The 12,577-nt window shown below is 28.4% G+C and overlaps 1 protein-coding gene across 2 annotated transcripts; it reads left to right on the top strand.

Moving 5' to 3' along the window:
* Positions 1-3,232: 3,232 nt before the first annotated feature.
* Positions 3,233-10,017, top strand: LOC137807376 (tRNA-thr(GGU) m(6)t(6)A37 methyltransferase). Of its 2 annotated transcripts, XM_068607993.2 has the most exons (8): positions 3,233-3,421; positions 3,496-3,617; positions 3,692-3,994; positions 4,404-4,496; positions 5,390-5,449; positions 5,586-5,660; positions 6,024-6,104; positions 9,547-10,017. In XM_068607993.2, exons 1-8 carry the CDS (start codon positions 3,343-3,345, stop codon positions 9,898-9,900), a joined length of 1,167 nt encoding a protein of 388 aa, XP_068464094.1. In that variant the 5' UTR covers positions 3,233-3,342; the 3' UTR covers positions 9,901-10,017. The 2 variants fall into 2 exon arrangements, with proteins under 2 accessions (XP_068464094.1, XP_068464095.1); XM_068607994.2 differs by lacking the exon at positions 5,586-5,660 and having other exon boundaries at positions 3,258-3,421.
* Positions 10,018-12,577: the final 2,560 nt, after the last annotated feature.

The raw sequence follows: 12,577 nt of genomic DNA, 5'->3' as shown, positions 1-12,577 counted from the left end.
ACTTTTTCATGAAATTTCACTAAATAATAACACATATCCATTATATTTTAGAGTTTACATAATGTGGTTATTTTATTCTTCTCATCTTTCTAACCTACTGATCTTCTTTCATTTTCAATATTATATAACTCTAAAGTCAACTCATTTATTAGTTAAAGAAGAGAAACACAAGTTTATCAACGCGAACTGGACATAACAAAACAATAAGAATGTAAATATGTTGATAGATATACACCAAATTACAAATAGAAACTAAAATAATTTTATAATTATATTATGTCACATAACAATTATAAAGATTCATTTTCATGTGCATTGTTAAAGTAACATCTTTTAAATAATAAATAACAAAATTATATCAATAATTCCAAACTTATACAACATCTACTTATACAAAGTACAAAATATTTTAAATACTAAATTTAACAAATAATATTAATAAATTAATTTAAAATATTCAAAATTTATAAAATTATTAAAATGTAATAAAAAATTGTGACACGTATATCATTATCTTTTATACTTGTATAACTATAAAGTAAACCCTTGTTAGGTTGGTAAATTAAGGGACAGCAAATAGCAAATAGATATCACTAAAAATGAAGTAAATCTGAAAAAAAAATAGGTGAAACAAGAGAAAAATAAAATAAAAATAGAACCACGTATTTTATTCGTTTAATTAAAAATAAAACACAAATTTAAATTTATTTATTTTTTATTTTTTGTAATTTATTTTTTCACTTTTTGCCTCGTAATCCAAGCCAAACTATAATATAAGATATAAACGTCTAAAATCTATTTTTACTTAAGTAGAACAAGCACAGTAAATTACACAAATACAAATGAATATACTTTTTACTTTTATGCTTTTTTTTTATTAGATAGTGAAAATGAGGGAGTGGATTTGAAATGATTTGAAGAGAAAGTGTAAAAAAAGTTAGAATGTTTGATTTAAGGTAAATAAAGTGAAAAATGTGAAAAAAGTGTATGAAAATTTGTGAGTGATATGATGAATGTGATTGAAATTGTATTTTTTTAATTGATAAAAATGTAAATTTACAAATTTATTCATATATTTACAAATTGTTAAAAATTAATTTTATTTATTTATAAATTATAATTATTTTTAATTAAAATTTACTTAAATATTTATAATTATAAATATTTGACAATAACTTATTTTTATATTAAATAACATTATTATATTTTATCTTTACTTTTTTAATTAATAATTATTATATAAATTTATTTCTTTTTTATTAAAAAATACATTTATTAGTATTATTTATATTCATAATTTATTATATATATACAATATAATTAATTATGTTATTTTATAATAATTTTTTTTATAATTTTAATTATATTTTTTATATTTAAATTGTAATTTTACTTTAAATAAAAATTTAAATTTAAAATGAAAAAGGATAAAAAAGTAAATTAAAATTAATTAATTAAATAAATATATACCTATACAACTTTCTTCCCAACAATGCGAAAAAATTTAGAACATCTAAAATTTTTCCATTTCTGATTTCTATATTCTATTACATTTTATTATTTCGATTTTTGTATTTTTTTTACGTGAATAGTGAAATTTCATTTTTCTTAGCTTTTCTTCACCTCAATACAAACGAGGCTTATAGACATATGCATAAAGTCTTTACTCATATTAAAAAATATAAAAATCGTTCAATTGTGCCTAATTTTCCTTCAAACAATTAATTGATTTATGCAAGGAGATAGTAAAATTATGTTGAAGATTAGTAGTGTGATGAACTATAAATATTTTATTAGTAATTAAGTTAAAACCTTTATAAATAAAATAATTTTATTATTTTTATTTTATTTATGAAAAAATATTAACTTTTTTAAAATTTATTTTCTTTTTATAATTGTGACTTCACTACTCATTATTTTTCGAGACTATAACTTTACACTAGTGAAATTAGTAGATAATAAAAGATAATCTAATCACAATTTGGATTCGAATAAATTACTCTTTATTTCATTTTTGTTGTTGTTTACATTTGAATGATTTGCATGCTTAGAGAACTCTTGTAAGTGGAGTTTGTTGGGAAAAAAATAACATCTCTTATCTTATAGTGTAAGGTCATAGCAATATATTTAATTTGATGTTTAGGATTTTCTCAAAGCATATTTGAGTTTTCTATATTTAACAAGACTTATTGAAGTTTAGCTATACTCACTTGTTGTCAAGTAAGAAAAGTTAGTTAAATGTTTTATAGAAGTCTACAGTGAAGTATTGAAATGTTTGGTTGTGACTTAGTTATATTAACTGTATTTTAATGTAAAGACATTGTATGGTTAAAGATTATTTGATATTGTGTTGTAGATTAATTTATACTGTCAATGAAATACTGGATGAAACTATGTTAAATTTTTGTTTTAATTAATATTTGCTATTATGAGTGTTGTTTGAAATGATTAAAGAATTGTGATTGTATTATTGGCTAATGCAATATGTATTTAATTTGTTTTACAATTTGGATTCAGTTTGATGATTTATAACTATGTTTGATTATATTGTGATTATATTCGGTTATTAGACTTAAAAATATAAATGTTTCAAGTATTGATATTTAATGGAAATTCTATATTTCTATAATTTAGCTTAAAAAAAAAATCGAGTCTTATAAGTCATGCGAATTTACCTTTTCACATAATAAATGAATAATGTTCTTTATTTTTATCAAGTGTGTTGAAGAGAATGTTGTGACAAGTACAAAATATTTTTATATAGTTGTTAAATGTCTATGTGACAAATTGAATAAAATATGAATATGATGTTTCTAAGTTTTGAGATGAGAAGATGTACTTCTTTATGAGACGTAGGAAGTGATATATGTATAAAATGAAAAGATAATTAAAATAATATCAGTATATAGTTTAGATAATAGATACAAATAAAATGTGTTTATTATGAATGTTATAAGGATTTATAAATTATTTAGTTTGATGAAAATAATAATAATTATTTATATTTATTAGTTTGAATTGTTTTGAATTATTAATTTACTTTTTTTATTATATGACTATTTTTTGTTTAGTAACATAATATGTAAATTTCTAAACAAAAGTTGTTTTAAATCATTCGATCAGAATATTCGTGCTTTGAAAGACCACTTGATTGTTATTGCTAGAGTAAAAATTCCCTTAACTTTTTTTTATCAGAAAAATTCCCTAAACTTATATGAACATTATAGTTAAATTTAAAGAAAACAAAAACTCAGATAGATACCAACATCTGCCTTTGAGTATAAATTCAGATGTAGGAGATAGAAGTGAAGTGATTTTACTTTGACCCGAAGCTGGCAAGTGATGCGCGGCAACGTTTCAGAAACAAAATGGTTGACAGTGACCGCCATAACCTTCACACTCACCGCCATTACCATCTCTGGTACATATAAGCTATTTCAATTCCGATTGTAATCACTCTCTCACCATCCTCATATGTCTCACTGAATTCTGCAGCCTACGCATTAAAGAGAAAATGGAATAATCTGAACTCCAAGATCGAGGAGCTCGAGACATCTCTCAAGTCCTGCTCTGAGAAATGCGCCTCCGAAAGGCAAGGCCGAATCAGGGCTCAACAGGTCTCTATCACCTCTCTCTTCCATCCAACTACTTTATGCGTTCCTAATTGCGTTCATGACTCCGGTATTTGCAGGCCTTGAGAGAAGAAGTGACAAAATCGCAACCTCAATCTCAAAACCTAAATCTCACCTGTTATCCCATGATGCCAATCGGTATCGTCCACTCCTGCTTCTCCACCAGGAACGGGACGCCGAGGCAACCGTTACTCGTGCCACTTGCTAGGGCGTGTTTGGTTTTTAACACTACTCGCGTTCCGCCGGCGTCGCTTGAGGGTTTGGAGGAATATTCTCATTGCTGGATTCTGTATGTTTTTCACTTAAATACGGATCTTGAGAAGCTGTGGAAGCATCCGTCTAAATCAGGGTTCAAGGCCAAGGTGTGTGCGTCTGGTTTCAACTAATAATTTGGGCCCTTTTCACATGAACATCTCCTTAGCTTATAACTTCTTCTGAGTGCTTATTATATATTAAAGAAAATGTAGTAGGTTTAGTCATTTTAAGTTGAATCAAAAGAAATAATGAATTGAAATTCTGACGTGACCCAAAATTAACTTGTGTATTTTTAGTTTTTGTAAAGTTAGACGTGATAGTTTCCATGAGACTTAAGTGCATGAGTCAAAATTAGCATACGTGAGAAGATTAATTCATTTTATGTTTTTATTTGCTTCTTTATTAATACTTAAAAAGAAGTTTATTCAAACATAACCTTAATCTACGTTGTCATAGCTATGCCATGTTAATTTTTGTTTTATAGAAGTCTTTTCATATGGATCGGTGGATGAATAGGTGAGGGTTCCGAGACTGAAGGGTGGAAGAAAGGGAGTGTTTGCCACACGATCCCCACACCGTCCATGCCCCATCGGACTCACAGTTGCGAAGGTAAGGACACTTGTTGGTTTTGTGACTTAAGATAATTCTTCTCACAAATGACATTTCCACTGATTGATATCTCCCTGGTTTAATGCATATTGTTGAATATTGGAGACCAGCAAATCAGTGTGTCTCAGAAAATATCACTTTATCCTTTGTTATCTTTAGATTGCTTTGTGATTCCTCTTAGCATTACTAAATTGTTGCATTCATTCCCAAGACAGCATCGGATTTCACACCCTTGTTGCTGGAGTCATTGCATATGTTATGAAATAAGTGACTCAATGTCTATCTATGAATTGATAGTTTCAGTAGTATGTATGATGGTTATTCCCCCTAGCCCCAAGTATGAATTCTGTGTGGTGTGTTGTTAAGAAACTATATAGTACTGTTTTACATTTTGAAAATGCACGTGACAAGGATATTCATCAGAAAATTGCAATGTTTTGAGGCAGGTTGATGCCAAGCAACAACAATGATTTGTGTAATGAACATGTGACTGTCACATGTCATTTTGCTTAAGAGTGGATGAGAAGAAGTATGAATCAGTCATGTAACAAATGAACCACAGATCATGGAATGATAGTGACACATTGAAATTGTGCTACACTCCTGATAGGAAATTGAATTTCACCCTTATTATTATGTGTTTAGGAAATTCTTAGTTCTCCGTGATTACTTCTTGTGCACCCAAACTATAGGGTATATATAAATATCTTTTCAAGGTAATACTTTAAAAGAAACAGTACATTGTGTCACGGCTGTGCAGGGTCTCATTAATGTAATCTTTTTTCTCATGTTGTCTCTGTTCCCTTTTCCATCCACTCCCTAGAATTTCGTTTTTTGTATTCAAATAAACAAAAAGTACAGACCTAATTTGTAACTTTCATTTTATACTGTAGGTAGAGGCTGTACAGGGAAATATGGTTTTGCTCTCTGGTGTGGATCTGGTTGATGGAACTGTAAGCCTCCATTTTCAGTCCCCGCTTTTTATGCAAACTTAACTTTAGTGGAATACTATATTGGTATTTGTTTAGCTGTGAATTTTATGTTTTTAAGTAAATGCATAATCATGTTACTTCCGAATCTTGTCAACAGCCAGTGCTTGATCTCAAGCCTTACCTACCATATTGTGACAGCATCCGAGAAGCTACAGTGCCAAATTGGTTGACAGTAATGCTCCGTTTTCCTTTTAGCTATATCTTTCACTGCTTATTAGGTTTGGTTTTTCTAATTAATGTATAACATATTTTAACAATTTGATTTTCAATTACTGCAAGTAACTTTAAACAATTGTTAGCTGGATATCAAATTTAATCTTCCCATTTGAGAAAAATAATATATAATAAATCATCTCTACCTTTTACTTGGTAATGAGACTATTGTACTCTTGTATTCTGATTATTTTGAAGCTTCATACTATGGTGTACATTTAGAATCAGCAATGAAATTTACTTGAGCAATACTATATTTTCTTACATTTCTTTATAGAAGTTTAATGAAATATCTCATCTTAAAAAATTTGTATTTCTTCAGGAGGATAACTTGCTTTCTGTAGCGTCTATTAGCCTTTCGGAGGACTTCACTTCAGCTCTCGAAAATTGCTGGATAATGGCAGTGAGTTGTTAACTAAATGCATCATGTTTACTCCGTACTTTTGTTTTCATTTAAGAAGAATAGAATTGCTTTTCCAAATGATTGCAAAACAGCTCCTTGCTTCTTTAACATTTTTTCACGGAAGAAAAATGATATTTTAACAACTCTTATGAAATATACAACCTTGTTATAATTATAATAATTATATGAACATTTAAGTTAATACGGGAAAATAAGTAAAATATTCTTTGTTGGGTTTGTTCTAAAGTAACAAGAAAAACACAAGAACAAGAATGAAAGTATTATAATAGAAGATTCTATACACAAAGTATGCTCTCAATGTAAAATATACAAAGAGTTCTCTATATATAGAACTAAGGAAACAAAATAATTGAAAACTACGAAGTATTACAAGTGGTAGATGGTAGACAGTCTAACTAATCTTAATACCATTAGACACTCTAGTAGACGGTCTTTTGTGCTCTTCATGATCATGATACAAACTCTTTAAACTACTCTAATACAAACTTCAATCCATTGTCAATTCTAAACACTTTAAGTTTGGTTACCTGTTGATAACCAATCATGGTGTGCCACCCTTGAATCCCTGAAAAGTTTCAGTCTTTTTTTTTTCAAGATATAAATTCACTCCCTCTGCGAGTAATCATCTATGATGGTGAAGAAATAAGACCCTCTACCATGAGTCTGAGCTCGTGTTGGACCCCACAAGTTTGCATAAGCATACTGAAACGGTCTACTGAATATATACTTACTAGTTTCATTTCAAACTCTAATCTATGAGACTTTCCAAGTACGCATTGAACACAAAACTCCAACTCCTCCATACTATCACCTCCTAGGAGGTTTTGTTTGCCCAGCTCCACTAAACCTCTCTCACTAATGTGCCTTAATCTTAGATGCCAAAATTTTGTCTTATCTTGCATCTTCTTACTAGCCACAGACGCACACGTTCTCACTGTTTTACCTCCTTAGCAATTCTAGATGCTCCTTTAAAATCCTTATAGTACCTTGTTCAATGTGGTTGACAAATCTATAAGATAAAGATACTAATAGACAAAAAAAATTGTCTTGAGCTTTTGAACACTTCCTCAAATATTGCAATATCTGCTTTGCACCTTATAGACTAAATTGTTTCTAAGAAGAACTACATCTCATTCTTTCAGTTCTAAGGTCTCAAAGAACTCTTTCATCGGATGCATGTGATGAGTGCAACCTGTGTCCCAACTTCTTTGTGTATTTGACACTAATGCCACTAACACTCTCACAAACTCGTAGCTATCAAATTCTACTGCAACATCAAGCTATTCACTTTTGAAATGAGAGTTTCTACCCCTCTAATTCTTTTCCTTTTCTGGACTGTCTGTTTTGTAATGACCTCTCTTGTGGCAATTATAGTACTCAAGCCCTCTACCTTGTCATCAAATGAATTCTTTGACTTCCTCACTTTCACCTCCCTCCTTTTCTTGTTCTTTGACTTCAAGACATTCAAACTCAACCTATTATCATCTCCGTTAGACTCTTGAAGCTTATGTAGCTTCTTAGTCCAAATTGAGGTCTAAACCTCCTCTAGAGAATGGTCTTTTCCTTTCCAAACGTCAAAGCGTTAAGAAACAGTGAAGCCTTATCTTTATCTTCGAGCTTCACTTCAATGATCTCATGATAGTTTAGAATCTTGTTAAAATCTGTTAGTTGCTCTACCATCATTTTCATTCAGTCATCTTGAACAAATACATTTGTTGCTTTAAATAGAGTCTATGTGCCAAAGAGTTTGTCATATATAATGACTAAAATTTGGTCCACATTGACGCAACAATTATCTCCTTCGCGACTTCCCTAAAGGCATTTTATCCAAGACACAAAATTATGTGGTTTTTGACTTTGTTGATCATGTCAATCTTCTCCTTTTGAGATGATGACGTTGACATGTATGCCTCACCCTTTATATCATCAGCACATTCTTGTTGTATCAAGATAACTTCAATCTTAATCCTCCATAATTTGAAGTTATTCTCATAAGAAAACTTCTCAATGTCAAACATGGTGACCATGCCTTTAAACCTTGCTCTTCTTGATTTTCTTCCTTTTGTTCCTCTTAGACTACACCAATTGTTGGGTTCGTTCAACAATAACAGGAAAAAATACAAGAACAATAACGAAAGAAAACAACTGTATTATAACATAAGGTTCTATACACAAAGTACGTTCTTAATATTTTGTATATCGCATATATATAGAGTTTTCTATATAGAACTAAGGAAATGAAATAACAGAAAACTGCAAAGACAGTCAAGACAAAATGTCATCTAATACAAGTGGTAGATGGTCTAATTAATATTAAAACTACTAGACACTCTCTAGTAGACAGTTCATTGTGCTCTTTACTAGATAATCATGATTTAGAGTCAATACATCACATTATTATATATTATTATATATATGTCACATTTACAATTGTTTGATAGAGGTTGCCAATATATACATCACTATTCTTCAGGTAAAATACGTTTGTTAGCTAGTTTCAATGCAAAACCAAACATATTGAAAAGAAATGGTAAATTAAGTGGCTCAAATGAAAAAATAAGGAAAAAGAAAATCAGGGGCTGAACCTGAAGTGACCTTGCTTGAAATTGTAATGACTAAACTTAGCGAAGCCTCAATTAATTATTTATTTGAAAATTATTTTTGTTAGCCAGAATGGATGCACCCCATCAGTATATAATTCAACTTTTCATGTTTTCAACTTTCTTCAGGGGTGTACATATTTTAAATTAAAGGGAAATGACTCTGATTACCATACTTAGTCTTGGCTTTTGATTACTCTCACTATTTCAATTTTAACATTGTACTTAGTTATTTAGTATGGGTTTTACTTGCTAATATTAGCGTTTTATACATTATTTTAGCTTCTTATTAAGTTTTTTTAACATTTTTTTAAAAGGCCTTAAAAGTAACATGCATTTTGTGATCATTTTTAGTCCAAAATTATCTGCAACCGTTTTTTAGTATTTGTTTTTACTTAGCTTATATTGCAAAATGAGGATGAGCCATGGTCGTGCAACAGCAAGATTCCTGCTACCTTCTGACTTAGAACTCTCGGGTTCAAATCCTTGGAACAAACTCTCCACTTGCATCCTTCCTAACCCCACTTGTTGGGACTAGGGAGCCTCATGCATTGGGTCGCCCTTTTCACTTTATATTACAAAACGTCTGAGAGAAAGTCATCAGACCCTAGTTATATTTGTTGGTCAATAGGACCCTTAATTAAAAGAGAGAAAGACCGAAAATATCTTGAAGTGAAATTATTAAAAATTATTCAGATCTTGAACTCCCTGAAGTTTTAATTACTGCTTTATATTGTTATTGCATAATGTGTATGTTTCTGAATACATTATTTTCTTGCTATAATGCCAATTCATATGGGTTTATTTCTCGTTTACTACAGGAAAAAAAGTCATTGTATGCATCACCAAGTGAGTTCCAAAGCTTGATAAAGCAGGTTCTTTCATGGGATATTCGGTCATTGAGTCAACGCAATCGGCCACATGATGCACTACTTAAGAAAGAAAACGATGCTTCTGATGTAGATGAGCACCAAAATGAAACATTAGTACATGAAAGAGAGCAGAATGGTATAAATTCCAATGAAATCGTTTATCACCTGATTTTGGAGGGACTTGATGTCTCTTACAGAATTGATCATGACGGTAATGTCATCGTAGAAAATATATCACCTGCTGTTCAGGATAATAAGCGTAGTCTCTTTAATTACTTGACATGGAAAGACAAGATGCAATGATTTCTTTTAATATACTCGATTACTTGTCAAGGTATTTTATTTTTTAATTTTCTTTTTAACAAAAGTTCTTACTTTTTTTTTATTCTAGTAATGTAAGCTTTGAATGTGTTTTCTTTCCTTTATGCTCATTTTTAATTCACGTTTTCGTTACTATTCATGAATACCATCTTGTTACTCTTTTTCTTCAAAAATTTGTGAAGAAATAAACAACATCGCACAAGTTCTTGTTGCTAGTTTAGGTTTGATTTTTACTGTTATTTCCAGGTACTGAGGAAGAGAATATGCGATGCTGTTTTATTTTCCTGAGGTATAGAAGTATAACAGATAAATTAGGTTTTCTTTACCTTTTAGGGACTTTTAAAAAAATTTGCAAAAATGGGTAAATTAAATTGTGAAATATGAACAAAATTGTGTTTTAAAATATGATTTTGTTTTGAAATTTTGAAATATCAAATCTGTTTTATAATAAAAAATTTATATCAAAAAGTCGTGGTTCAAAATACGATTAATGAATTTTTTTTGGGTTAAAATTACCTTTTAAAATACGGTTTAGGTGGTGTTTTTCTATAATAAAATTCAGTGCGGAAAACTGAATAAATTATTCTTTTTAAATTAAAATAACTTATGAATAAATCAACGTGTAAATTTTTTTTGTTTAATTTAAGAATAGATTAGTTTTAATTTATAAAGAAGTGTATATTATTATTATTATTATTTTCTCTTAAAAATTATTATCCAAGTGTTTAGAAGAGGAACATAGGAGAACAAAACCTTAGGAACTGAATATTCTTTATTGTTTTAAAACCCATAAGTCAAAAGACTACAGTTTGGGATTTAAAATTCTGAAACACTAAAAAAAAATATGAAAGACTCATAAGCACATTTATTATGTAGATATCTTAAATTTAAGTTCAAAGTTTTACAACAAACCCTAATTACAACAAGTTGATATGATATAATGATATAATACTATAATAATAGGGTTTTGATTAAGATAAAAAAAAAAAAGGTCTTTATAGGTCTTAAAAGTAAAATACAATGCTTCAATAGTTATATTAATATTTTAAGTTATAAAAAATGGAAAGGCAAATAAAAAATTATAAAAATGTGGTTTATTGCGAGACTGATTGAAACCAAACTAATACAGTTACAGATGCATAGAAGTAGTGCGATTTGGTAGAATGAGATCCATTTAAACAATTTATATTTGTAAAAATTATACTAAAATAATATTTTACTCATAAATGACACCTATTAGAAATGTTATGATAAGGAGAGAAAGACAAAGTTATATAAAAGAATTACAAAAATTTAGGAAGTATGGTTAAGGAAATAGAAGTGCAAAAAGAAACCCATATGTGACTACTGTTCGAGGTGACAAGCCCATGAATGGCTCCATCCAATTTGCATGCTGTAAAACATATGTCAGAATAATAATAGCCTGATTTTCTATTTTTCTCATCAATTGCTATCATAGAACCATGCAGCTTATTTAATTATGAAAAAAACTATATAGTGCGTTTAGATGAGGTATTTAAAAAATTAATTCATTTATTTGATAAATTTAAATTTTTGAATTTTTTAAGGAAACTAAAAAATGAAATTTATGATTTTCTTAAAAGATATTTCAAATAACTAAAATAATGAAATTTGAAATTCACTAAAAAAAGAGAAAATTAAAATTTCACAACTAGTCACTTTCTCATTATATACACATATATGAATACATATATACACATATATGAATTTTTCTATATAACTTAGATATTTAAATTTGACTATATTTTGTTTATAAAGTTTAATCTTAAAATTTTATTTTTAAATCAATATCTTTGAAATATAATTTTATTTTAAAGAAAGATTCAGTTACTTTATATAAAAGGAAATATAAAATATTTTAATTACCCTATAAAAAAATTAAAAAAATCAATTACAAGTAATTCAAATATCCTCTATTTTAGTTTCTTAAAATTATTGGAATTCCTTTTCCAAATACAATGGTTTCAGTAGGTCTCTTCTAAACTCTCTAAACTTTGAATGACAACTTTTTGTAATTATCAATTTGTTATGTATATTTTCTCTCTATTATCAAAGAATCAAATTATTTATTATTGTATATAACAGTTTATTTTAACTTATTAAAAATTCAATTCACTTTCTTCTTATTTCATAATTCTAAAATTTGCGTGAGGTATATTAAGAAATGAATAATCTATGCACTTATTCTTCGAGGATTGTGTTCATCGCTGTATGATTAGTTTACCAACTTATAATCATGATCTGCCATATTTGGATAATTATGAACTCTAATGTAACATCTACGCATGATTTGTTTTTTTTAATAAGAGTCTTGGGTTTGAATTCTTAAAAATATTGTTGCATAAAAGCTTCACTAACTTGTTTGATAAAATGTATAATGAGGTGTAGAGTGCTTTAAAAAAAATACAATGAAACCAATTATATAACTTCCAAAACACCTTTCTTAAACTCCGGTATATAATTATATACAACTTATAAATAACTAGAACATTTGAGTGTAACCAACTGAACATCTATTAAAAAAATTATTATATTAAATATCCAAAAAATATCTTTATTTTATTTTTCTTTCAAAAAAAAATATTTGGTCTTATATTTTATAGTTCTGGTTTTATTAATTAACCTAAGTCTTCCCAAT

This window comes from Phaseolus vulgaris, chromosome 3, assembly GCF_051622355.1.
Source record: "Phaseolus vulgaris cultivar YP4 chromosome 3, ASM5162235v1, whole genome shotgun sequence".
NCBI classification, from domain to species: Eukaryota; Viridiplantae; Streptophyta; class Magnoliopsida; order Fabales; family Fabaceae; genus Phaseolus; species Phaseolus vulgaris.
The sequence above is the reverse complement of the archived record's forward strand: the minus strand, read 5'-3'. Positions and strand labels throughout refer to the sequence as shown.